Consider the following 26,448-nt stretch of genomic DNA (forward strand, 5'->3'; position numbering starts at 1 on the left):
TATGATAGTTTATTAAGATCTGTTTTGTTTAAGTTGGAGAATAGAGGTGAGGCATAAAGAAGAGTTGATAGCAGATGGGAATGGGCAATTGCAGTTCTAGCAAGTGGGGTAAGCAAAGATTTGATTCTGTAAAGAAAGCCAAGTTTTTATTAATGGTTTTGATAGTTTGATTGATATGCGCATCAAACTTCAGGTTGTTATCAACTATGACACCCAGTAGTTTAGTTTGGGCTTCTGGGGAGATGATAGTGCCATTGTTAGCAGTTATGTTGAAGGCTGGCAGGGGGGTCCTGCATGTGGGGGAGAAGAGGAGCAACTTAGTTTTGTTGGGGTTTAGGATTAGATGTTGATTGGAGAGCCATTGTTCCACTGTATTGAAGGTAATATGGGTTAATGTGAATAAAGTAGCTGGTGAGGTGTCAGAACAAATCAAGGTGGAGTCATCCACATATTGAATGCAAGGTAGCATCTGGGATGACTGAATGAATGTCATTGATAATGATGGAGAAAAGAAGGGGTCCTAGTATTGAGCACTGGGGGACTCCTAATGTGATGGGTAGGCGAGATGATAGCTTGTCCTGCCATAGGACTGCCTGTTGCCTGCCCTGCAGGTAGGATTGAAACCATTGGAGTGCATGGTTGTTTAAGGAGAAGGCCTTCAAGGTATTTATAAGCATTTTGTGGTCAACCATGTCAAAAGTTTTGGATAGATCTAGAAACAGTGCTGAGGATAGTTTGTTATTATTGCGGTTGTGGTTAATGACATTAGAGAAAGAGAGGAGGGCATAAGTAGTACTGTGGTGTGGCTTAAATCCATGCTGAAAGCTGGACAACAGCTTGTTGTGTGTGAGGTAGTGCATGAGCTGTATGTATGCACACTTCTCCATAATTTTAGCTAGAGGTGACAGAATAGCTATGGGTCTAAAGTTTGATAGTTCAGTGGAACTACCTCGTTTATGGAGAGGTATGACATGGGAGATTTTCCATATAGTGGGTACAGTAGCTTCAGATATAGCTCTGTTGATCAAGATAGAGATGGGGTAGGCTATGGTGTCAGCAGCCTTTTGCAGATAGTCTGCTGGGAGGAGGTCGGCAGCCAGGGTGGTGGGTCTTAGTTTCTTAAGTAGGGTATGAATAAGTTGAGTAGGAATAGGTTGGAAGGTAAAGTATGTTTGGGTACTGGGTGTGGCTACATTAGAATTAGAGCCATTGGGAGAGAGTTGACTGGCTAGAGACTGGATAGTCTCTGTGAAGAAGCTGTTGAAGTTATTAGCAATGTCTACCGGGGATTTTTGTTGTGAAGCTGAGGGGGGTGGAGTGGCGGTTTGGACTGGGTGGAGTAGCTTGTTTATTCCTGCCCAGAACTTTTGAGGTTTGTTTTGGTATTTTTGCAGTAGATGGTAGTAGTGGTTCTTTTTGTCTAAGGTTATGGATTTTTTGGTGTCATTCCGTAGCTGTCTGAATTTTAGTTGATCAAGTGGGACTTTTGCTTTTCGGTAGGTGGCCCATGCTTTGTTTCTGAATGAAATTTTGGTTTTGTTATCTTTAGAAAGCCATGGTGCGATATTAGCTTTGGTTCTAATAGAGCAGCTGGGAGAATGGAGTTAAGAATAGCAAGGAATTTGGTATTAAAGTATGCTACTGCTTCATCTTGGGGGAGACATTTTAGTATTGACCAGTTGCATGCTTTAAGTTCATTTTGAAACTTGGTGAGAATAAAATTCTTGTTGTTTCTTAATGTTCTATAGGTGGGTTGGTAGGAGCAGTCTACTTTGGGCTTGATTACATAGGTGAGACAGTGGTCACTTAGGTCATTAGGCAAAGTGCCTGATTTATAGGATTGAAGATGGGAATTGATGAGTATCCAGTCTAAGGTACTTTCCTTGTTATTGGGTTTTCCTGTCCTGGTGGGGGAGGTTATGATTTGAGTAAATCCATAGAGGTTTATGTGGGTTGTGGGGGTTTCACAAGAGCAAGTGTTCCAGTCAATGTTGAAATCCCCAAGAACAATTGTTTCTTTGGGGTGGTTATTGGATAACCAATATCAGATGTCTTCTAAGGTTTCTGTGTTCCTCCCTGGGGGAATGTCGACACAGACAATGTTTACATTTTTGTTTTTGTTAATTTGTAGTTTTGAGATAAGAATTTCAGCATTATTGAGCTGGGGTGGCTGTTGGGTGTCTATGCTGACAGATAGGGTAGACTTGTAAAGTATGGCTACCCCACCACCCTTTCTGGTGGTACGGTCTAGTCGAAACATACTATACCCTGGTGGCAGAATCTCATGGTCCTTGGTGGCAGGTTTCAGCCACGTTTCTGTCAGGCATAATATATCTGGGGAATGAACAGCTAAGAGGGCATGCAGGTGCTGAGATTTGTTATTTATGCTCCTAATGTTTAGATGGCAGGCCAGCAGTGAGCTAGGAGGTCTATTTGTTGGAGCTATGGAGGTAGGGGATATAGTAGGGGGATTAGGGCCAACAGGTGGGGATGGACCAGAGTTTGGGTGGATGTCGCCATCCTTTGTGAGGTTGTAGTGTATCCTGAGTATGAGTTTTAAGATTTTGAATAAAGTTTTGTAATAGTGTCTAGTTTTATGACTAATGTAACTAGGTCTAGTAAGATGGTACTATTTAGGGGTTAAGGAAGTTAAGCATGAGGGGAGTGAGCAAGGGTGCATTATTATCTGTTGTAGATGGGATGGATGTTTGGAATTTAGGATGGTGGAAACCTGGGTGATCCTGATATTCGTAGGCTGTTAGGAGATATGGGATGAGTAAAAGGGGTAGAAGTAGAGTTAATAAGACTATTTTGGGTGATAGCATACCTACTGAATGGTATTTGACACTTAGGCAAAAGGAATAGTAGAGTTGAAGGACTGGTGGTATCAGGTTGAGAGTGGTGCTGTTGAGTGACAAGTTGTTACTGATTGGTTTAAAAAAGTGGGGTGTGGTCTAGTACCAATAAATGTAGCAGCACCAGGGGTGGGAGGGATTTGTGGGCAGGGAGGGGTGTGAAGCAAGCCCGAGTGAAGCGAGGGCAAGCGGAGCAGGGATGAACCAATGCCTGTACTAAGTTGTAGCAATTTAACCTGTATGAGGAAAGGGGGGGTACAGTAGGAGTGGTTGGAGGAATACCTTGATTGACTAAATTATATCATTATATTATATTATTATTATTATATATTATTATATGGCTTATATCCATAGTGGAAAAATCTGGTAATACAGCACCTGTGAAAATACCCAGACCTCTCAACTGTCACTAATTTGGAAGATTGTACCTATTTTCAAGACCTGACTTTTCCCTGCACCTGATGCACCTAATTTTATTTATATTAATGTATCTTTCAGAATGGTTTTAAAGGACCAGAGGGAGGGTGTTGGCCTGATGGCTACAGGTAAGAAGTTCCAGGCCTTAGTAACATGGTATGAGTATAGACCATACCTAGCAGATTTTATAGGTTTGAGGACAGAGATGAGTTTTTGGTCACTGGATCGTAATGACTGATTGGGACCATAGTTGTGTAGAATGGTATTTAGTACTGAACAAGAAGATGGATGCTGGATAATTTATGGAGAATTGTCCCTATTTTCTGGCTTGATTTACCCCTTCACAGAATTTTCTGAATCCCCCCTCATCACATGTGATTTTTGAAATTGTCTAGTATACAGAAAATATAGTATTATAAATGAATACAGTGGTACAAGAAAATCATTGATGACACATCTGGGGCAGGCACCATCTACTACTGAACCCCTGACATTTCTTTGTAAATAAGATGTCATAGCTATACATTGTGTTAACCCACAGTGAGGTATTATAAGGCACTATTGCAGATATGAATCCTTGTTCAATATACCCACCTAGGGTGTCATCAAGACACTTGACTGGTGCCCTGCTTTACACTCTATAGTGGACGTCTGAACTGTCTATATCCACATGCAGAGATGCTAGGAACTCCTTTATCTCTGCCAAAGGTAGTTCAGTTGGCAGAACCCCTCCCATAGCCCTCTGTTCCTGTGCTATGTGGGCTGCCCTAGATTTGAAGGAGGCATTGGCCGCCATTAAATTAACTACATGTATAGCTCAGTGATTGTTGAATTTTATACATATTTATTGGCGTAATCAGATCCAAACCCAGTGAATGTTTTAAAACTAAAATCACAGATTTGCTTAGGTTAGCTGCAGCCTTCAGAAAACAAGCATTCATGGAAATCAAACCAGAGGTGGAGAAAAGCAAGTAACAACAGAAAGTGCAAGAAAAAGCAAAAGGAAGAATATAAAGAACTTGCCCAGTAAAAAAAACGAAATTTGGAAAGTTCACAATTATACTGGACCATACAGAGAACTGCTAGAACAACCACATGTTGCTCAAGAAATGAAACACAAGTGGTTCAGACAAGGTGAATTTAAATCAAAAGAAGGGCAGCTCCTGACAGTGGGCTACATACTAGGTGGTTCGTGAAATCCATAGAAAAGGCAGGAGATGCAGACAGATTTTGCAGTGTGGAACTAGAAACAGTTGCACATCTTGTTGCAAGCTGTGATATACTTATGACTGAAATTCATGCATTAAAAGACACACCAATGAGGCAAGTTTGTTACACTGGAGACTGCGTAAATATTACAATGCACAGGAAGCTGAAAGGTACTGCAAGTGCAAACCACAAGGGATTATTGGAAATCATCATCATCATCATCATCATCAACTCCCTTTTAACCATTTTTTCTACATGGGGTCAGGGTGTTGCTTTAACTGTCGCCATCTTTCTTGATTCAGTCTTGCCTTCTTCAACACTCATGCCTGACTGTTGCAGATCTTCTCTCATACCTCCGTTTGCCTCTTTGCTGGATGCCCTCATTTCCTCTTACCTTCTTTCTGTCTCTCCCAAGTCTTCTTCACCAGATTGCCTTCTGCTTTTCTGCACATGTGCCCGAATCACCATAATCTGTTGTCTTTGATATTTTCTGCAATTGAAGCTACTTTGGCTTCTGCTCTTATGTCCTCATTTCTTTGTCTGGCCCACTGAGTGCATACAAAAACCCTTCTCAGGCACTTCATTTCCATCACCTCTAGCTTCCTCATCTGCTTTGCCTTTACTGCCCAGGTTTCTGTACTATACAGTAGTACTGGTCGCAGCACTGTTTTGTACACCTTACTTTTTAAGCTTCTTTGGCGTTCTTCTGTTATATAATACACCCGATGCTCTGTACCAGTTGGCTGCAGCTCCTCTGATTCTGTCTTTGACCTCTTCATTCAGACTTCCCTTCACCTCAACCACCGCTCCCAGATATTTGAAGCTTTTAACCTGTTCTACTGGGTTCCCTTCTATCACAATTCTCAGCTTCTTCTGATTTCCCCAGTTTGTTGCCATTACCACTGTCTTATCTGTACTTAGTTTCATTCCATTTGCCTTCAGTTTTGCATTCCATTCCATCACCACTATGAACAGGAGTGGGCGCAGAGTTGAACCCTGATGTACACCTATTCCCACTGGGAAACCCCTCTGTGAGACCGAACACTGTTCAAACTTGGGTCTTTGTGCATAGCCTGCACTATTTCTACCAATGTTTATGGGACTTCGAACCACAGCAGTACTGCCCAAGTAAGCTTTCTTGGGACCTTCTCATATGCTTTATCAAAGTCGAGGAATGCCCGTTTGGATTCTTTCCTCATTTCCAGCCTCTTCTCAACTATCTGTCGGACTGCAAACATCAGGTCAGTTGTGCTGCATCCTGATCTGAATCCAAACTGCTCATCTCCCAACTTACTTTCTACTATTCTGTGTATTTGTTTATCAGTCACCTTTTCTAGAACTTTCATACAATGTGACAGGAGTTTGAGATCTCTGTACTGTCCACAGTTGTGGATGTCCCCTTTGTTATTGTACTCTGGCATAAGAATGCTTATTTTTACTCATCTGGGATACGCCTTTCTCTCCATATTGTAATGAGTACCTTCAGGAGACATTTTTCCCCTATCTCACCAAGCATCTTTATTATATCGGATGTGACCCCATCTGAGCCCTCTGCTTTCCATGACTTCATTTTCCTTAGTCCTGTTCTTACTTCTTGTAGGGTGGGCTCCTCTTCTTCTCTCATTGTAGCCTGTGTCTGAGGCAGTACAGTTGCTGTGGAGTTTTCTTCATTTAGAAGCTGCTAGAAGTACTCCTTCCATCTGTCTTTGATGTCCTGTGGGCTGGTGAGCAGGTTTTTGCTGGCATTTCTTATGATGGATGTCTGACTATCCTCTTAATCTGTCTGTCTTTGACTTGCAACCTGATATAGCTTCTTTGTGCCATCTACTGAGTCACTTTCCAGAAGCAGTAGAATGCCTCCAATAATCACATGGGATCATCCAATAGGTAAGAAGGCAGATTCAAGTAAACGAGATATTGTAGTGCAGCAGAAAAAGGAAACACATCATTGATTATCAAAATTGCTACAGTTAGTGACTGTGGCATCTTACAAACTGAATAGCACAATGTTATAAAATATCAATACATACAAGATAAAAATAGAGTAATATGGAATGAGGACACACATAGTTCCAGTGGTAGCAGGAGATGGGCTAATAAAAAATCATTTCCAAATATATTTTATCACTTTGAATGCATTCTTTTTTTCTATATATTTTACGTAATGCAAACCATTTCAATATGCTACTGTTTATAATTTTCAGATGTAGCACTGTCAAACATGACACTGATGTTTAAGTTATCTGTGTTAATTTATATTGTATCTTGTATTATATTATACCAGTGAAGCTTTTCTCCCTAGCCTCTGCTGAAAAGGTGTTCTAAACCTAGTTGGATTTCCCTGGTCAACAAATAACTAAATAAATACATTTAAATAATGCTACCAATACAGGTAATCCCATATTAACTACAGAAAGAGGCAATTCTGGGTGCTGAGAAGAGCGCTCTTTGCAAGCATCAAAGGCTGACTGCTTTTATAACCTGTAACCATGCACAGACTTAGGAATGGGGCTCATTCCTTTTATGATATAAAAAACACTAAAATAAATTAAGCAAAGATGATTTGTGATAAATCTGCTCATTTAGGCTATACATATTTCTGAAACTCAGTGAAATTACCTAATTAATGAATTGCTAATGCCTTGATGTGAGTCTCTCCATCATGCCAGTTTCCATCTTCTGCTGCTTATTCGCCACATTTTCAGCAGGATTTAGACGAGGTGTTTCAGAATTTTGGGGATTTCCGAAGAGGAGATGCATCATCACTGAATATTCTATGGAATGCATATAAATGTTTTTTACATACTGAACTCCAGGTATGAATTGATGAGAGAATGTGGCAATGGGATGAAGTATGCTGCCATCACAGATTCATAGGTTTCCCTTTTGTGCTCAAATTAACCTATCCATTTGGTTAGAGACTGGCTTACTTATCCCATGGTTGATAGTTATATATTACCGCTAATGAGAATAACTGGGATCATGCCATAGATAATTTGAGGGGACCATGCATGAGATAAAACATTTAGGAACTGCCTCTGTGCACTAGTAGTACAGGGGACAGACTTGGGGAAAGTTTTCTGTTTCTCATCCATCGATCCAAGTTGTGCTTGAATATGGACAGGAATGAACTTTGCTTTATATGGATGGGGAGTCTGTTCCACAGCAGTACACTAGTGCAGAGGCAGCCTGTAAATGCTTGAACACTCATGCCCAAGCATACATATACAGCTTAACTTACCCTAGGGTATCAACACTTGAAGATACATTTGGGAACCTACAAAATAGTTCTTCTGGTGTGGCAGATATAGATGTCAGGTTACACACAAACCTTTTGAGTTAATATTAAAATTCAGAGTGCAGGAGGTGCTGGATGGTGAATTGGTTATTGTAGCTGAGTGTGCTAGACCTGTCTTCTGTGTGGCAACCCCAAAGCAGTTACATGCTATTTTGAGAAAAGCAGAGCTGCGCAAAATGGATATTACTTTTTGAGATAATGCCTTTTCAGCTGACGACATAATGGAGTTATTTCTTTCAAATTTAGAGTGAACTTCATGGTTAAAAATACTACAGAGGGCATTTGTTGATGCTTTTATGTGTTTCATATCTCATTACATCCGAGTGACGCCTCCCGGTGCATCTGCAGTTAACTCCTACTGATGCCTCTAGGCGTCAAATATTGCTTGTTCATATTTGCATCAATAATTCCAAAACCATGCTATGTGCAAGGTCTTAAAAGATTTCATCTTAAAGCTTACACAATGGAAAACTCAACTTCATTAATATTTGACCTCTGTCTAGTGCAGGTTAATAGATATTAACTGCTGTTTTTAGGATATTAATTTATATAGATATAGTTTTCACATTTTTCTAAATATCTCAACAACCAACTATCACAGAACTCCTTAGCCTCATATGGAAGTTCTTAGGTGAATATAATGCTGCTAACAGTATGTGTATAATTTGAGTGGTTGCTGAAATATTGTAAGTTGTTTATAAAATATTGCAAATGTAATAGTTGCTGTTTACTATCACTTATAAAATTCAGTTTAAGACCTAGAACCTAAATAATACTACCACTATAAAAATAGTTTGTGCTGAAGAGTTTGCTATTTATACTTTTTTTCATAACCTCTATGGTTCTAGAGATATGAATATTTGTTTGAAATTTGAGGAACATAATTTGATTCTATCAAAAGGTTTAGGCTCCGCCCATTGGAAGTTACAGTGCAAATTTCCAGAGCTTCCATTGGAGTGAAAGAGTTAAAACTGACCATTTCTTGACAAGGCTTACATTGCTATCATGGGAAACAGCTTCCGAGATATATTTGCTGTTTGCAAGTGATAAAACTACAGTAAGGGATGGCATTCATAAGTAAATCTAAAAGCCAATTCCTCAGTTTTCTTCCAGTAGTCATTGGTGTCGATGAATTTCCAGATGAAAAGAGGAGAGATTTCCGCACCATCTTGAGAAAATAGTGATGGCTCTATACTGCCACCCAGGTTCCATTCTTGGTGTACATTATAAACTTTATAAGCTTCTTTGGGTTGGATTGTACTGTTCATATGAAATCCAGTGGGTCCAGCACAGATGGTTTTCTTTCCCTGGAGGCAGCTTAGGGGCAATGTTCACAGAGTATTTAGAGTCTTTGGCTGAGTTTACAAGTCCAGGTACCATTGGTTGCAGTCAGCATAGATGAATAGATGATAAGAGGATTTTGACAGGCTGGCCTGACCTTATATTCTCCAGGTGTATATGCTTATGATGTTTTCAAATGTTTACTGATACCTTGGTTTATTTTTGCTAGAATTCATACTGGAGTATCAGGTTGGGATCTGAATCATCTTAGAATTTGGAGTCACTGAGTGATAACAAAAAGGAACACCTGCTTTTACTTATGTTTTTCTGATCTTGTTTTAGACCCCCTAGCATTTAAAGATGATATTTTTATTTGATTTCTTTGAGTCCTGGTGAAGGATCTATGAAAGGTGACTGCTGTTAATGGATGCAAAAATAATTTCTAGTCATACTTCTAGAAGACAAGTTAATAAAGTAATGTCAACCTTAGATGAGTTTTGTAGAAGGTCTAGTCTCAAGATTAATGCTGCCAAATGCCATGCTTTATTTGTTGGTTCTGCTTCATTTCTGGAAATAAACCATTTTCTTTCTTTTGGTTGGATCATCTCTTTCCTTCATCATTAAAAGCATGCCTATAGACCATGTTGGCTAAACAAGTTAGGGTTGTGAGCAGATGTGTCAGTAATTGTTTGAATAGTCTGAGAAGGTGGAAGGAATTATCTGATCAAAGGTTAAAAGCCCTTGGTACTACTGTAGTCTGTAGGATATCGTACAATCTGAATACTTCAGTGTCTCACCACCCTAAGTACACCATCAAAAAATGAGCATCATAATTGTGTTGACTGTTTAGGGCTCCTTTAAGACCAAGCATGTGAAGAGAAATTGACTTGAAGTAAAACCATGGATAGGAAAATATCATAGGATTGATAGGATGCAGTTTGCTATTGTGCCTCTTTAGTTGACTCACATGCATATTTTCACACATTGGTTGATTCCCACTTACACAGCCCCTTGGAAAATTAAGAAGATCCAGTACGGCCTGGGGGCTTGAAATGAAAACTGGGCTGCTCCTACCATGGATTTGCTAGAATAGTTAATATTACCTCACTATGTAGTTAATAAATTCTTGGGTGGATTTCTGCATTTGCTTAGCACATTGATAACCACTACATGTTTTATCCTTCCTTCCTTGTAAAGTCCAAGTTAAACTGACATGGTTGATAGTAAATCTGGAAGGGATTATAGCAATGGTTAGTTAAGGGGAAACTATAGAGATGGTCTCACAATGGGTTGATCCTTGGTGTACAGGTTAACTTAAAGAGCTTAATTTTAGATTTCATGGCACAGGAGAAACATTCACCACTTCTGTTATTGAAGAACTACAGATACATAATTATGACTTTTCAGGCATTTATGGGTGAATATCTGTTGCAACATGAATTGCTTCTTTGAGAATGTCTTTCCACTGTGACTGGGTCAAAGTAGCAATGTAGATGATATGATGTGTCAGAAATATTGCTTTAATATATTTAGTACACACATGCACACACGAGTGCATGGCCGCTTGCACACACGCGCACCCACGCACACACACACACACATATATATATATATATATATATATATATATATATATATATATATATATAGATATAGATATAGATATATATTTACACAATAAGATTATTATAGCAGCATGCTTACACAGTATAACATGGTAATGCTTCATACTGAGATGTGGTGGTAGCTCAGATGTATGTAAACGATATAATTGCACCTATCAAAAAGAGTAGGGGTCCTTTACTTAACACAAGATAAACATATTATTTACAAATGTACACACTTTACATATTTACAGGCACATTATACATGTCTACTTCTTAGTATTTATCATTTTACTGATAACGTTATCATAGTTATTCTTCCATAATTGACCCCCACTCATTCTTCCACAACCAGAATCTGATTTTTCCCAATATATCTGCCAAAATCCATTTTCTAACAAAATTAAATTCAAGCTTTTATTACAAATAACCCATGTAACAGAAAATAAATCCTCATCTACCTTTCTCACATATTCTTTCTTATTATTCTTATATTATACTACAGAATCATATTCATATCTATGTTGTTTATGTCATTAATATTTTCAAAAAAAATCTTCACAAAACATTTTCCAGCTTTTCACCACCTTTAAAAAAAAATGCCCTTTTATCTCCCCCACACAAAATAAACACACTCTTTCAACTTTCTTTCTACATGGAATATTTCCTTTACTGGTAATGTATTTATTATTAGCCTACATATGTAATCCTGGCACTCTACTATCTTGGTACACCACTTTTCCCTTACACTGATAGCTCTGATCACTTCTTCTCATAAATTTTCCCATGGATTTATATAACAGTATCATTTCACCACCTTATTATACCACACCCATCTATCTTTCTCTATATCATCACTTTTTATTTTCCATGTTACCATTTTGTTGATAATCTGAAATTTCTTCGTTCCTATATTTTTTCTCTCCTTTTCATTCTCTCATAATTTTCCATATTTTTGTACTTATATTTAAACATTCTCACTATTATATTCTCATTCTCTTCCATTATCCACTTTAATACTCTAAACAAGATTAAAGAAGCAGAATAAACAACTGGATTTAGTAACACCAAACCCATTTTGTCTTTCTTTAGATACAACCCATATCATTTCACAGTGTTTAATCTTGAACAATATGAAAAAAGCATCAATTTCACAGTTTTCTTTTCATATTTTACTGAGCTCAGATAACCATTTGACATATACTCCATTTTTTCTGTTAATACCAAATTCACCATATAAACCTTTTTCCCGAACATTAATCCATACGTCCTGTATGGAAGCCATATTTCTTTCATTAATTTTATCACCCCTTCCCATTGTATCATAACTACAAAATGTTTCCAAAATTTTATTCCTAGTAAAACACAATTCATATAAAAACACACCTCCAGTTTTTACCACATCACCAAAAAACTTACTTTTATCATTATTCAAGTTTATTCCCATTTTCTTTAAACATCCGTTCAGACAAATCAACCCTTTCCTCATATGTATTTTGTTCTTAACAACTACAACTGTAATGACCACATATGCCAAAACAGCTGGTATCACCACCTCCTTTTACATCAGAAATCTAGCATCTTTCATTTTATGTTTCTTCACTTACTATCACATTCATTACCAGTACAAACAATATCCCACTCATGGGACATCCTTGTCTTATACCACACTTCATGCATATTTCTTTACTCAGCCAGCCATTCATTAACACTCGCACTCTATTATTTTGATATGCTGACATATACACTCTCCTAATTTTATTACATATTCCATCCTTCTGCATAACATTCCACAAAGCATAATGTCCCACATGATCAAATGCCTTGCTAATATCATCTAGTATGTTTCACATCCTCTCTTTTACTTATAAAATCATCTACAATTTCTCTCGCAATCAATAACAATTTTTGGCATTGCATCCTTTTTATACTATATTTACTTTCTTCCATAATATTGTTCATCCTTCCTTCTATTCTCTTCTGTATTATTGCCACAAAAATTTAAAATCTGTGTTATTTAGTTAGCATTAAGGCTGTCCACTTTTTATTTCATTCTTCTTATCTTTCTTCTATATAAATTTTAATAACTCACCACATAACTCTTCATAAACAAAGCATTTCTTTAACCATTCATTCAGTATATTTACAAAATACACCGTTTGCCATTACATCAACCTCTTGTACATTTCATACCCTATGTCATCTGGGCCTGATACTTTCTTAAGTCCTTCATCAAATTCACTAATAGCAAGTTCTTTTTCAAATTCTTCCTTAACTTGTTCTGGAAATGTCTTTACTTTCCATTCTCTCTCTTATTTTACATTCTTACGCTCTTAGTCACATTTTCCTGGGTTTACGTACAAATAATCCATGATCCACAGAATCAGATTTTTCACTGGCTAGAACTTCAAAAAGAATTCTTAATGTCAATCCCTTCTCCTGACTCCTCTTCCAGCATGCACACATTTTCCTTCCTTTTCCTTTCATTATTTTTCTTTTTCTACAGTGTCTTTTTAAATTCTTATTTGCCACCTCCAACTCTCTGTAAGATTGCTCTCCTTCTCCATGCTGTTGTTTGTCTTAGACCTCTTCCTTCCTGCTGTAGCAGTCCTCTGGCACCATCTAGCAGCTGCAAAGAGAAAAGAGTAAGGAATATTCCCAGATATCCTGGCCAAATTTCCCCTAGTAGTATAAATACAATGTCAGGTCTCCCCTGAAAAGAGGTTATTAGCCTAGTGGGACTAACCTGGTTATCAAAGGATGGGTGGATAAATAAATCACTCAAGAAGTTACCTGAAAAAATACTGAAAAAAGAAGGGTTGAGAACCATTTGCCTCTCACAGAAGAGGGATTTTGTATGTAAAGTGGACACTATAGGAGGACTGTGACCACAGAATGCTGTGAAGTTGTAAAAAATAAGAGGAAGAAAGGCCCTATGGATGTACTCAAGGAGTAATAGAAAGAAAACTAATTTTGAATGGATTTAGAGTAAGTTGGCCTGCACTTCTAAAACAGAACTGCTTTGTTTCTGTTAAGAGACTTTATGTTCTGAATATTGAACAGTTAATGCAGACACGTGTTTACCATTTTACGTTTGTTTTTGGGAAGTGAACTTCAGTTTTGTATTTTCATTGTAAATAAACTATTGTAAATAAATTACTTTTAAAGCTGAATAAAATGCCTCCAGTGTGTTATACCTGCTGCACTGGTCTGTGCATATAACAAATTGCAGTATGTTCCATCCCTGCATTGCAGCCTGCAAGTGGAAGAACTTCACCTGAAGTGTGTGAATTTTTACTGTTATCTATGAGTTTACCCCACCCAAAAAAGAGAGAGAACTATTTTTCCTATCCTCTTGTGAGTGAACTCTGGCATTTTACCAACAGTGGTGAAACGCAAAGTGACTCTGATGCACACTGTGATGCCCCACCACTAGCCCAGTAATCAAGGAGCCTCAATCCTCACCACTGGCAACAGTGGGGAATGTACACACTGGGAGGATGACAAGTACACACACAGTAAAGTGCAATTTCCCTTAAGAGCACAGAGAGACCACACACAGACACACACACCTGGGAAAGGCTGGCACAGGTATACTAGCTATGCCCCCTTCTGCCTAAACTATAAGGTAGTTTTCAGTGCCACCAGACACTTCTTATCAGCTACTTACGGCCCCTAGCAAAGGGTGTCCAATTTTACTGTGTAATGTTACTATTAATCCAAATGGCAGTTTGACCAAGAGCAAGGCTATTAGCAGCGGCCTGCACAGTTTCACCAAATAGATATGTAAGTACTCTAAGAGCTTAAATATCTCTAGACAGACCAGCCACAATTGAAATGTTTAAATATATTTAATAATAAATAATAAAAGAACAAGAAAATACTCAGTAACCCATCACAGTAACTTCAGAGTTCAAAATCACATGAAATATTTAAAACAACATTGCAGGACAGTCTCAAATAAATAAAGAAAACCACTAAGCTATACTTCACTGTATTCCTAACTGTATCTAAGAGAAATTACTGGACCCTAGACTTAGTTACTCATAACAAGGCAAGACAGATGTGGTGAGTGGGTTTTCCAGCTGATGTTGTCAGGTCAAAATCCAAATACAAAATGCACTGCCTCTCTCTGAAAGTTCTTAAATTAATATTTCAAATATTACTGCTGGGATACTTGCATGACATAATTTCTTGTCATCTGACTATCCCAGGTGAAAACCATTGATGCAGCTATAGCATTTAACATCTCCCTGCGAAAATACATACACCTTAGATATTTTGGCAAATGGTGGAAGTCATAAAATGATTTACATTCCTCCACACTTAAAGACAATACAAAAAACTTATAGTTCTAGACATTATGTCTGCTACTGCACTGAAATTGACTCTTTTGTTTATGGACCAGCCATAAAGTAACTCAACCTCAACCATTCTTCTGAAGTTTCAGTCTCCCCGTTAAAATATATACATCTAAACAGTTACAATAGTATATAAAAATATCTCTTCAGCATGTCTATACAGTATGACATACAGTTCTAACATATTGGTAACACAGGCATATGAATCATGTTGCTATTCACAAATGACATGTAATTATTTACAAAATTCCTATAGCTGGGTAGAAAGTATTTACGTTTGTGACATTTCTCTCCCCCTCCCCCCTGAAGACTCAAGCTAGTTTTTCAAGAGACCCTTGAGAAACTTTGCTTGAGAGGGTGAGCCTATCTGGGAATACACTACCCCATACCCTGTCTTGAGATTTCAACTGCCTTGGCATTGCTGACCCCACTACAGTGCTGCGCTGTCCTATCATATGCCTGCTGTCCTAGGCTCCACCATAGTAATTTGGGACTTTGCTGGCTCGCTCCCTGTAGCCATAGATCCACCTCAGACTTCTCCTGCTTCTTACTGCAAATACTTAGCACCAGGGCCTCCCTGTCATGGTAAGGTTTCATCACGATAACATGGTACAGTTTGTGCCCCTGCCTCCTGCCTAGCAGTTCTACCATGTAGTTAACATCACTGATCTTCCTTACCACTTTGAAGGGTCCTTCCCAAGCTGCCTGCAGCTTGTTGTGTCCGACAGGAATGAGAACCATTATCTGCTGCCCTACAGCATACTTTCTAGCTTGAGCATGCCTGTCATACCAGACCTTTTTCTGCTTTGGGGCTTCTGGCAGGTTCTCCTGGGCCAAGCCCATGAGCTCCATGAGCCTTGTCCTGAGGTTTAGGACATATGCCCCAACAGACTCCTTGTGGAATTCACACTCACCCTCCCACTCATGTCGAATCAAATGTAGAGGTCCTCTCACCATATTCCCATACAGCAACTCAAAGAATGAATAACCTCCTGATTCCTGGAGCACCTCTCTGTAAAAAAACAATAGATGCGGCAAATATTTGTCCCATTCCCTCTTAAACTGGTCTGCAGATGCCTGTATCATGGTCTTGAGTGTAGACTTTAACCTCTCAACCAGACCATCAGTCTGGGGATGTAGGGGGTGGTGTTTAGGTGCTTCACCCCACAGTGCTTCCACAGACAAGCCATCTGGTCTGACATGAAATTGGCACCTCTGTCAGTCAGTATTTTCTTTAGGAACCTACCCTGCTGAAAATCTCTGACAAAGCATTTGCCACCTTTTTGCTTAAATGGAGGACAGAGCCACCACCTCAGGGTATCTTGTAGCATAATCTACTACCACTAGGATATACTTTTTCCCTGTGGAATGTGGGGTACTCAGAAGTCCCACAATATCCATAGCTACCCTCTGAAATGGCTCCTCAATCACATGCAAAGGCATCAAAGGAGCCCTGACCTTGTCTTCTGCCTTGCCTATCTTTTGGAACTACTCACAGATCCTACAGTACCCTGTTACATCTCTGGAAATTCCAGGCCAATAAAAATTCTGCATAATATGTCTCTTTGTACACTTTATGTCCATATGACCTGCAAAGAGAATATCATGGGCTATGGCTAGAAGTGCCAGATGGTACTCTCTGGGCAGTGGGTATTACCAACGGTTATATTCTCTCACCCTCTAGCCCTCCCTCAGGGTCCACTCTCTATACAGTAACTCTTTGTCCCAGTGTACAGATTCCTCCTTCTCTTGAGAATTAGGTAGCTCACTAGCTACCTCTCTCAGGCCTTGTAAAGTTGGGTCGGACAGCTGAGCCTGTCTCAACTCTCTCTTTGTAACCCTTAGCAGCTCCCATTCCACAGGAAGTCTGGTATTCTCTGACAGTGATGCCTCACTGTCAGCCTGGGTACTACTACTCATCTCTGCCCTTACAGTTACTCTATCCAAGGGAACATCTGTACCCACAAGCAGCTGTGGCTCACCTTCAGTCTCACTGCTACATGGTAGCGCCCTCCCTGAAGTAATCACCATTCCAGTCCTGGCTTCATGTCTGTCATCTGTGTGGGTCCTCCCCAGGCTACCAGACCCACATGTTGTTTCCAAGCCTGTGTGTCACTGCATGCACGCAAGGTACTGGATTATCAAAATCATTCCCTATCAGGACATCTGCAGGGATATCCTCAAACCCACCTACTTGCTGACTTCCTTTTCTACCCTCCCAATCAAGGTGAACTCCAGCCAAAGGTATTTCGAATGGGGTCCCTCCTAAAGCTCTGACTGAAGTAGCCTGCCCAAACAAGCAGTGCTCCTCCTTAACCATTGCAAGCATCACAATGGTTAGGTCAGAAGCTGTGTCTCTCTTAGCAATGGCCTGTTTCCCATTTACTAAGATAGGATATAACCTCTGGTGGTAGTTTGGTACCCTTGTTGTCTGTAGACACCTCACTGCTGACATTCTGTCATTCCTACCTACTGACTCTCCTACCTTTTGTTCCCCACCTTGCCTCTGTGGATATCTGTATGCTACCTGGCCCCACTGGTTGCATTTAAAACATTTAACCTTTGGTTCTGGACATGTATCTGGACTAGTGGCTTGCCCTGCTACTGGCGGACTCTATTGGGGTGGTTTAGGCTGCCTGTCATGGGTTCCCTTAGACCTATGAGCAGCACTAGGTATCCCTTTCCTGTGCAGTGATGCCCTGCTTACTAGGTATAGGTCTCCCTTCTTCCCCAACTCATCTGCAGTATTGCATTGCCTATTTGCTAACCAGATTCTTATGTCCTCAGGCAAAGTGCTAAGGGGTTGTTCCCTCACCAAAAGGTCTGTCAGGGCTTTAAAAGTGGTGACCTGACACCCACTCAGCCACCTATGAAAATAAGTGCTTAATTCAACAATATATTCACATACACTTTTATCTGCCTTGCGGCTATGCTCACAAAACTTTTTTTCTATAAGTTTCAAGTATTAACTTAAAGTGTTATAACGGACAATTTTTAACAGTATTATAATTTAAGCAATCAGTATCAGATAATTTAGAAATAGCAGTTACAGATTTACCGTAAAGTAAGGGAGTCAGGAACCATACTCAGAGCCCTTGGTCAACATTATACCGTTTACACACCCTTTCAAAAATATGAATGAAACTATCAAAATTATCACCCTCTGTAAATTGTGGAAGAAATTTGCTGACCTTTGTGCCTTTTGGGGTTTGGTTATTCCCTTCCCCATTACCTCCATGACCCTGGTGAAGAGTCAGCATCTCCTTTTTGTGTTGCCGCTATCTCTTCTTCTCCTCAGCTTCTAGACATTAGAGTTTCTCATTTTTCTCAGCCTCGAGATGTCTCAGCTTCTTTCTCTTTGGCTTCCAGGTGTCTCAGTCTCTCTGCTGATTCTATTTCCAAATGTTTGGCCTCCAGTTCAAGTCTCTTTAACTCCAAATGGATTTTTAGGTCCTCTGTGGAAAGATTGAACTATCCATACTCTGAGAGCTGTGCATCTCCAAAGCCAGTCTGGTTGTCCTCCTGACTGCTGGCTTGTGATGCAGCTCTGCCCAAGGCTGCAGTCATTTCTGATTTAATCAGGTTGGTATGTACGCGTCCTTAAGCTTGGCACATCTCAGCCAACTGGCTCCTTGTCAGCTTGCCATACTCCTCTGCTGACATCCTTGCCTGCTCTCCCTGACTAACTAAGCTAACAAAAAAAAAAATAAAACTATTAAAACTATTGTGATATGAAACTCTGAATATTCACTATGTGGCTGATTGAGAGTACAAGCACCTTCCTTAGTGACCACTGTTTAAAGGCTACATGAATTCAATATCCACACCACTGAATGCTAGTATGTGGATATCCCACCACTGCTAACCAATTAGTATGTGACTCCCCATCACTGGCCCAGTAATCAAGGAGCCTCAGGTCTCACCACTGGCAACAGTAGGGGATGTACACGCTGGGAGGATGACAAGTAAACACACAGTAAAGTCCAATTTCCCTTAAGAGCACACAGAGACCACAGTCAGTCTGGGGCTGGTTTCTCCCTCTTTCTCCAGATCCCAAATTGGACTCCTCACTGGCACAGCTATAGGGTTGAGATCACAGCTGAGGGGCCAAGCCAAGATCTCCAGCACCCTGTCTGTCCAACCAGTCCTTCGTGTCCCTGCCTAAGTAGCTGACACACACAGACTTTGAGGTTTGATTCACACACACACACACACACACACACACACACACACACACACACACACACACCTGGGAAAGGCTGGCACAGGTTTACTAGCTATGCCCCCTTCTGTCCAGACTATAAGGTAGTTTTCACTACCACCAACCACTACTTACCATGTACTTTAAGGCCCTTAGCAAATGGTGTCAATCTTACTGTATAATGTTACTATTAATTCAAATGGTAGTTTGACCAAGAGCAAGGCTATTATGAGTGGCCTGCAAAGTGTCAGCAAATAGATATGCAAGTATGCTAACAGCTTAAATATCTTTAGACAGATCAGTCACAATTGAAAGGTTTAAACATATTTAATAATAAATAATAAAAGAACAAGAAAATAGTATGTCATCACAGTAAGTTCAGAGTTCAAAATCACAGGAACTATTTAAAACAACACTGCAGGACAGTTTCAAATAAATAAAGAAAACAGCTATACCTCACTCTATTCCTAACTGTATCTAAGAGAAATTACTGGACCTTACCTACTCATATCAAGGCAAGACAGATGTGGTGAGTGGGGTTTCCAGCTGATGTTGTCAGGTCAAAGTCCAAATACAAAATGCACTGCCTCTCTCAGAGAGTTCTTAAATTAGTATTTCAAATATTACTGCTGGGATACTTGCAGCATGACATCACTTCTTGTCACCTGATTATCTCAGGTGAAAACTATTGATGCAGCTGTAGCATTTAGCATCTCCCTGCAAAAACACATGCACCTTAGATCTTTTGGCAAATGGTGGAAGTTGTAAAACAATTTACATTCCTTCACAGTTAAAGACAATACAAAAAAATTTCTAGTTCTAGACATTATGCCTGCTACTGCATTGAAACTGACAGATAACATGTCTTTTGTTTATGGCCCAGCCACAAAGTAACTCAACCGCAACCATTCTTCTGAAGTTTCAGTCTCCCCTGTTAAAATATATACATCTAAACAGTTACAATAGTGTATAAAAATGTCTGCACATGTCTATACAATATGAAATACAGTTCAAATACATTTGTAACACAGGCATATGAATCATGTTGCTATTCAGAAATGACATAATTATTTACAAAATTCCAGATAGCTGGGCTGGTGACACAGACCAGCACAAATATGGGTCATCATAAAGTGGCTCTTCAGGATAGGAGTAGGGCAATTGATAAATGTTTAATTGGTCTCCAGGAAGAGATAACAATGTCAGTCACTATACTGACATCCCCACATACTATCCGGGTGCTAAAGAAACTGTTCAAAGATGACGTTGAGGCACATCTTGTTGCATTTCAAAGGCATGCAACCACAGAAGACTGGGCTCGGTCAGACTGGGCTAAAATGTTGTCTCCACTACTTATGGGGAAGTCACTCAGAACATTTACATATAAGGAATGTGGTGATTATATTGTCTATCAGAAACTAAAGCAAACTGCTAGATAGACCTGGTGAGTCTTCTGAGATGTAAACAAGGATAATCCATAGCTGGACATTTAATTCATGGTAAGAACAAAATGTCTGATTTGAAAACCATTTTAAACTTATGGTTAGACCTCAAAGTGACCAATAAAAGTAAAATTAAAGATATTTCAACAGCTGATAAATTCAAAGGAGCACTTCCAAATAATTTATATTACTTGGCTTTAAATAGCGACCCTAAGAGTCTTATAAATTGATTGTACTAACCTTTTTTGTGGCAATGCTCCTGTATGTCTCCTGGTTAAGCTTACTGTCTAAGATGTTACCTTTTCTTGACTCTGACATCATAAGTATACAATTGGTGATTGGGACAATAGCAATTGCAACTGATTGATATCATTTAAAAAGTCACTGACTTCATATTTTAAGCATACCAATGCTGATTTAGTGTTATGCTTACAGGAACTGATTTTATGTAATTTTTACTGGTCCATTACAAATAATTAACATAACCTCACAACCCAAGCTATACTACATTTACTGCATGTACTAGACTTGTATTATACTGTTTCATATATTTCATGTATACCTATGTGTATCTGTACATTCATCGTAATGTATTTTTTTCTAAATAGTGTTTTCTATGTTACTTACAAATATAACTATTATATAATATTGCTAATGGAAATTTTCTCTATGGGCCTTCATTGAAAAAGGGTTACATGCCTGGTCAGACTTTCCTGGCAAACCAATGCAAATGATAAAGAAATACATTTATACATACATACATAAATAGAAGGATTACAAACTAATGAATCATTCTTTATAACTGAGCAGCCTAAGCCTGCAATTAAGAATGTTGAACATTGTTTTACTATTAATGGGAATGCTGTGCCTATCAACACATGTGATTTCCACATTGCTAAACATTATTTAACTATTAATGGGAATGCTGTGCCTAACAAAAAGTATTATTTCTAACCCCACAACATGCTGGAAATGAAGACAAAATACTGTGCCCTTTAGAAATTGGGTTCTAACTACTGAAAATACCAATAGAATATGAAAAAACATAGTGCTAGAGTAGTAGATATATTGTCTTTGTACCTCTACCAAGTTAGCCGAATGCAGAAGTACTGTTGTATGAAAAGGAATTAAAAGAGCTATTAGATTATGGAAACATGATCACACTTATTAAGGAATATATCTGCAGACATAAAACAAAGGTCAAGAGGAAAGTGAAAATAAAATGTGTTCATAGAGACAGAAAGGAATGTCCTATAACAAGTGGGGACAGTCAAAATGCTTTTTGGTAAAGTAGTCCATCCTGTAGCATAGATACTTAATTTGATACAGGATATTACACTGCCAAAGGGTTTCTTTAGTTTAAGGCATTATGGAAATTATGAAGAACACGGTTACGTACTCTGTGGTCAGAATGAACCCCTAATAAAATGGGAGGGCAGCAGACTTATGCACTGTTAAAATGTATAGTATTGATAAAAAGGGTTAGATGTGGAATCCTTAAAAGAATCTAGAATATGATCTTGGTTTAGTGGTATAGACGTGCCTGTGGGTTATCAGACACTGGTACTGAGTCTTTCCAAAAAGTGCTAGTTGTTAAATTAGTGAAAGAAGTCCGTCCAAAAAAATTGAATGAGCCAAATTCATAATGCATGATATAGAATCTTGACAGAAGATTTCACCCATTAAAGTAATGAAGGATATCTGTATGGAGACAGAGGGAGAGACCCATGATAAAATTCACTAGAAAAAGAAAATAAACCTGAACAGAGTCCTAGGTTTCCCTCTGTAATGTCAAAAACAGAGGGCTAGTTAAAAGCAAAAGTCTCAACAGCAGGTACTTAGACAGAAGTTACTGAGACAGAAATAAACAATGTCAAAACCCCAAATCAGAACAAAGTCATTGGAATGAAATGTCATTTGTAGGGGAAGGAATGGGGATGAAAGAACACCTATAACTGTATTCATAGCTGAAGAAGCCATATCCCCTTCTTCATATCAGTATAGTGACAAAAGTGCTCCTGACTTGGCAGAGCTACAGATTAGCAGGCTTGAGAAGGTATAGCCATAATAGAAAGGGAACAGTTGAGCAGATTGAGCCTACCCCATACTTATATTCTGAACTGAAGATTCACTTGCTATGCAAGAATAACAAAGAAAAAGAAGAAATATTACACTGAAAGTCAGTGGTAAAAACTTTTAGAACACTTGTGATGAAATTGACACATAATCATATTTTGCGAGGGCACTTAGGAATGGACAACCAAAAGCTAGGATTTTAGATAGGTTTTAAGTAGGTTTTATTGACCGGATATAATGAAAAACATTGAGAACTTCTGTGCAGCTTGCTCTAACTGTGGAAAGATGGCACCGCATCCTTGGTTTTAAAGCCCACTGATAGCTATGTCTGTTATTGAGGTCCCATTCAAGTGTGTATCCATAAATATTGTAGGTCCGTTGATAAAGTCAAGTAATGGCTGCCACAACATTCTAGTGATTAATGACTATGCCACTAAAGTTTCCTGAAAATCTGCCCCTGAAAACAATGCTAAGCCACCAACTGCAGAAGCAGTGGTACTTTTTTCCTTGGTAGGAATTCCTAAAGCAGTAGTCATAGACTGAGGACTTATTTATGACTAGGGTAATGCACTGCCATTGCCAGTGTTTTTAAGTAAAAGAGTTAATAACTGCCATGTATGAACCTCAACTGGATGGTTTAATGGAATGTCTTAATAACATTTTGAAGTCTTTTCTGAAGAAGACTAGAAAAGAGTGGAAAACTGGGTTCAGTTACTCTCCTACCTAACAGAAGTGTCTCAAGATTCTATAGAATGTACTTCATTTGATTTGTCAAATGGTAGATAATCTTAGGCTTACTAACTATAGCAAGGTTTGGAAGGAGGATAAGGGCCCTCTATATGTGTGGTAGCACAACTTACATACTTGCTGAGTTGGTTACAATTTGTTATGCCTACAGTTAAGAAACAAGATGTGCAACAGGCTGTATATAATAAAATCCCAGACTTAGAGAGGTTAAAACATGGGCAAAATGTTAGTGTAGATATTAGTTAGTTTCCCCATGGAAAGCAAATTCCTAGAATGATGGCTATGATGCTTTGGTTCATAGTTCAGTATTAGACTAACTGTCCTTGTGGACCATTTTAAGTCTAGCCAATTACCCCATTTGAGAACAAAACCTTTCACTAGGTGTCTGCAAAGTAAACACCTTAACCATTATGCCAACCTCCTTTGATGTGTTAGAGAACACAAACAAAGTGAACTACAAAATGAAACAAACTGTGAAATGAAAAATCAGGAGGGCTATATTACAGATTTGTTAAAATCATGGAAGGGTGCTAAAGTTTCTGTAGTCAATGTGACAGTTGACATAAACATCAATGGTATGGAATCATGGAATTCTGTATCTGCTATTCAAATAGATAAAAATCTTGTTTTAGGCCCAGAAGAAGTAAATAAAGTATTTTTTTTAACATTGGAAAATAAAGATTTTTTTCTGAGCAGTTGAAGAGATCATAGCTATCAATTTCTAAGCTCTGTAAACAGGAATATAGTTAAAATAATGTGGGAAAAAGGCTAAAATCAGGGATATTTTTTAAAAATATTATTCTAGTTATCTTCAAAAGTTAGTAGAGCGACTCCTTTTCTGAAGAATATGAAATTCAAATTCTGTCATCGACTGACTTTAATCCTAAATGATTTACCAGAAAATCAAACATGTTATGAGGAACAGGGCAAAAATCAAAAATATGAGGCAAAATCCAGGACAATTTTGCAAAACAAGGGGAATTTGAGAACTCTAGAGCATATTTAATACAGCAGCATACTAAAAGTATGTCAAAGTTAAACCTGAATCAGTAGAAGACACCAAGAACCCCCCCAAAAAAGTGGTAAGTGAAGAAATGAAACTAAGTTATTTTGATGTCCTAAAGTGAAAGGAGTAGTCTGATTGTTTTGGTCCCCAAGCCAAGTAGCTCTATAAAATTTTGTAATAATTTTCAAAACTGAATTTCAGTGTGATGAACTCATAGAGATGCAAGGAACAGTAAGGTTTTTGACCAGCCTTAATTTAAACAGATCCCCTCAGTCCTGAAACCAGAAAACAAGTCAACATTCTTTACCTCTGGAGGTCTTTTTTATTATACTGTCTTACCTTTTTGACTTCACAAAGCTCCTGACACTTTTCAAAGGTTCCAGGATAAAGCTCCAAAACCTCACAACAGGAACTAGATTGTATACTTTGATGACACAGTAACTTATTTACAAAATTAAGCATCATAGTAATCTGAAGAACAAACTATGATGGACCCTTTAAGATGAGCAGGACTTACCTTACAGTTAATGCTGGCAAAAGTAAGGATTGTATGACAGAAGTCATATACTTAGCATATGTGACTGGAGGAGGAGTAAACAGACCTCAAACAGATAAAGTACAAGCTGTCAAAACTGTCCTGAACCCCGTACCAAATGGTGGGTAAAATGTTCTTAGGTCTAGTGGACTATTATTGAAAATATGTTGCCAACAGTGTTACTCTAGCCTGTCCTTTGGCAAGCTTTAAGGTAAGGCGTTTATCCAGATAAGGTGGACCACAGAAGCAGATTAAGCTTTTAATCACCTGAAAGCTAGTTTTTTGTTCAGAACTAGTTTTTGTTGTCCCTAATTTTTCCAAATCCTTTGCAGTTTACACCAAAGTATCTGAAGTAGGGTTGTTTTATCTCAATAAGTAGGTGTTGTGGAACACCCCACCTACTTCCTATGTAGGAAGTTGTCAGAGACAAGATATTACTTTGATATAGAGCAAGAATGTCTTTATATTAAAGGACACAGGAAGGATGACAAAGGTTCAGATTAGATATCAAAGCCTCCTGTGGATAACTGCAGCATTTAGCAAATACCTTGACCTAATTTTCTATGCCCAAGCTTATATGTTTTCTTAGTTTATAAAACTCTTGATTGCTTTGGGACACACAAGGATGAATTTTATCATTACCACTGGTTGTAAATGACAGATGTTACCTTGCTGTTTGTACTTTTTTAGCAGTTACTGTTCACAAGGTATCTATATTTGTTGGGATTATGCTTTTTTAATTTCAGAAAGTGCTTTAAAATGTAAGAATACTTGTACCCAGTTTTACTGTTCTGTTTTTATGTCTTAGGAGCAGAAACAGCTCAGTTCTATACTCTTCGTACAGCAAAAGCCTTGGCCATGACTGCTCTGGATGTCATTTTTAAGCCTGAAATGCTGCAGCAAGTTAAAGATGAATTCAGATGCATTAAAGAAAAAGAAAAAGAAAAAGAAGAGAGTTTAGATAAAAGAGATTAATGAGGTTATCAGGCTCACGTGCTGAACAATAACTATATTTATGCTAATCATTTCCTAATTCATTCTCACCTTTGTAGACATTTCTTTTTTCCAAAAGATTATTGGCTATAATATCAAAATCACAATAAATAAATAAATAATGGAATTGTTTGCAGTTCTTATATTCTTATATATGATTATAATACAATATTTTTATGAAATCATTTTATATTTACAATATGTAAATATTCTCCATAAATTAAATATTTATGCTATAAAAAATTAAAATCCTTTATTCATTCATTTCATGCTACACCATTGTTATATATTTCCAAAATTGCTATTTTTGGCCAGAATTTAATATATAATTTTTACTTATTTTTCCAATTCATTATTACAATTTCTTTATCTGTGACTTCCTGAAGGAGCAATAAACATTTTATACATATAGGTTCTGCTTCT

At 38.3% G+C, this 26,448-nt stretch overlaps 1 protein-coding gene across 1 annotated transcript in view; it reads left to right on the top strand.

The window, feature by feature from the left end:
• LOC122798239 (peptidase M20 domain-containing protein 2-like) overlaps positions 1-26,149 on the top strand; it is a 326,617-nt gene extending 300,468 nt beyond the window's left edge. The window contains exon 7 of the mRNA XM_044067026.1: positions 25,841-26,149. Within this exon, the coding sequence (XP_043922961.1) occupies positions 25,841-26,007 (167 nt within the window). The 3' untranslated portion in view covers positions 26,008-26,149. The remainder of the gene's footprint in view (positions 1-25,840) is intronic.
• Positions 26,150-26,448: the final 299 nt, after the last annotated feature.

Source organism: Protopterus annectens, chromosome 1.part0, assembly GCF_019279795.1.
Source record: "Protopterus annectens isolate FY-2018-M chromosome 1.part0, PAN1.0, whole genome shotgun sequence".
Classification (NCBI taxonomy): Eukaryota; Metazoa; Chordata; order Ceratodontiformes; family Protopteridae; genus Protopterus; species Protopterus annectens.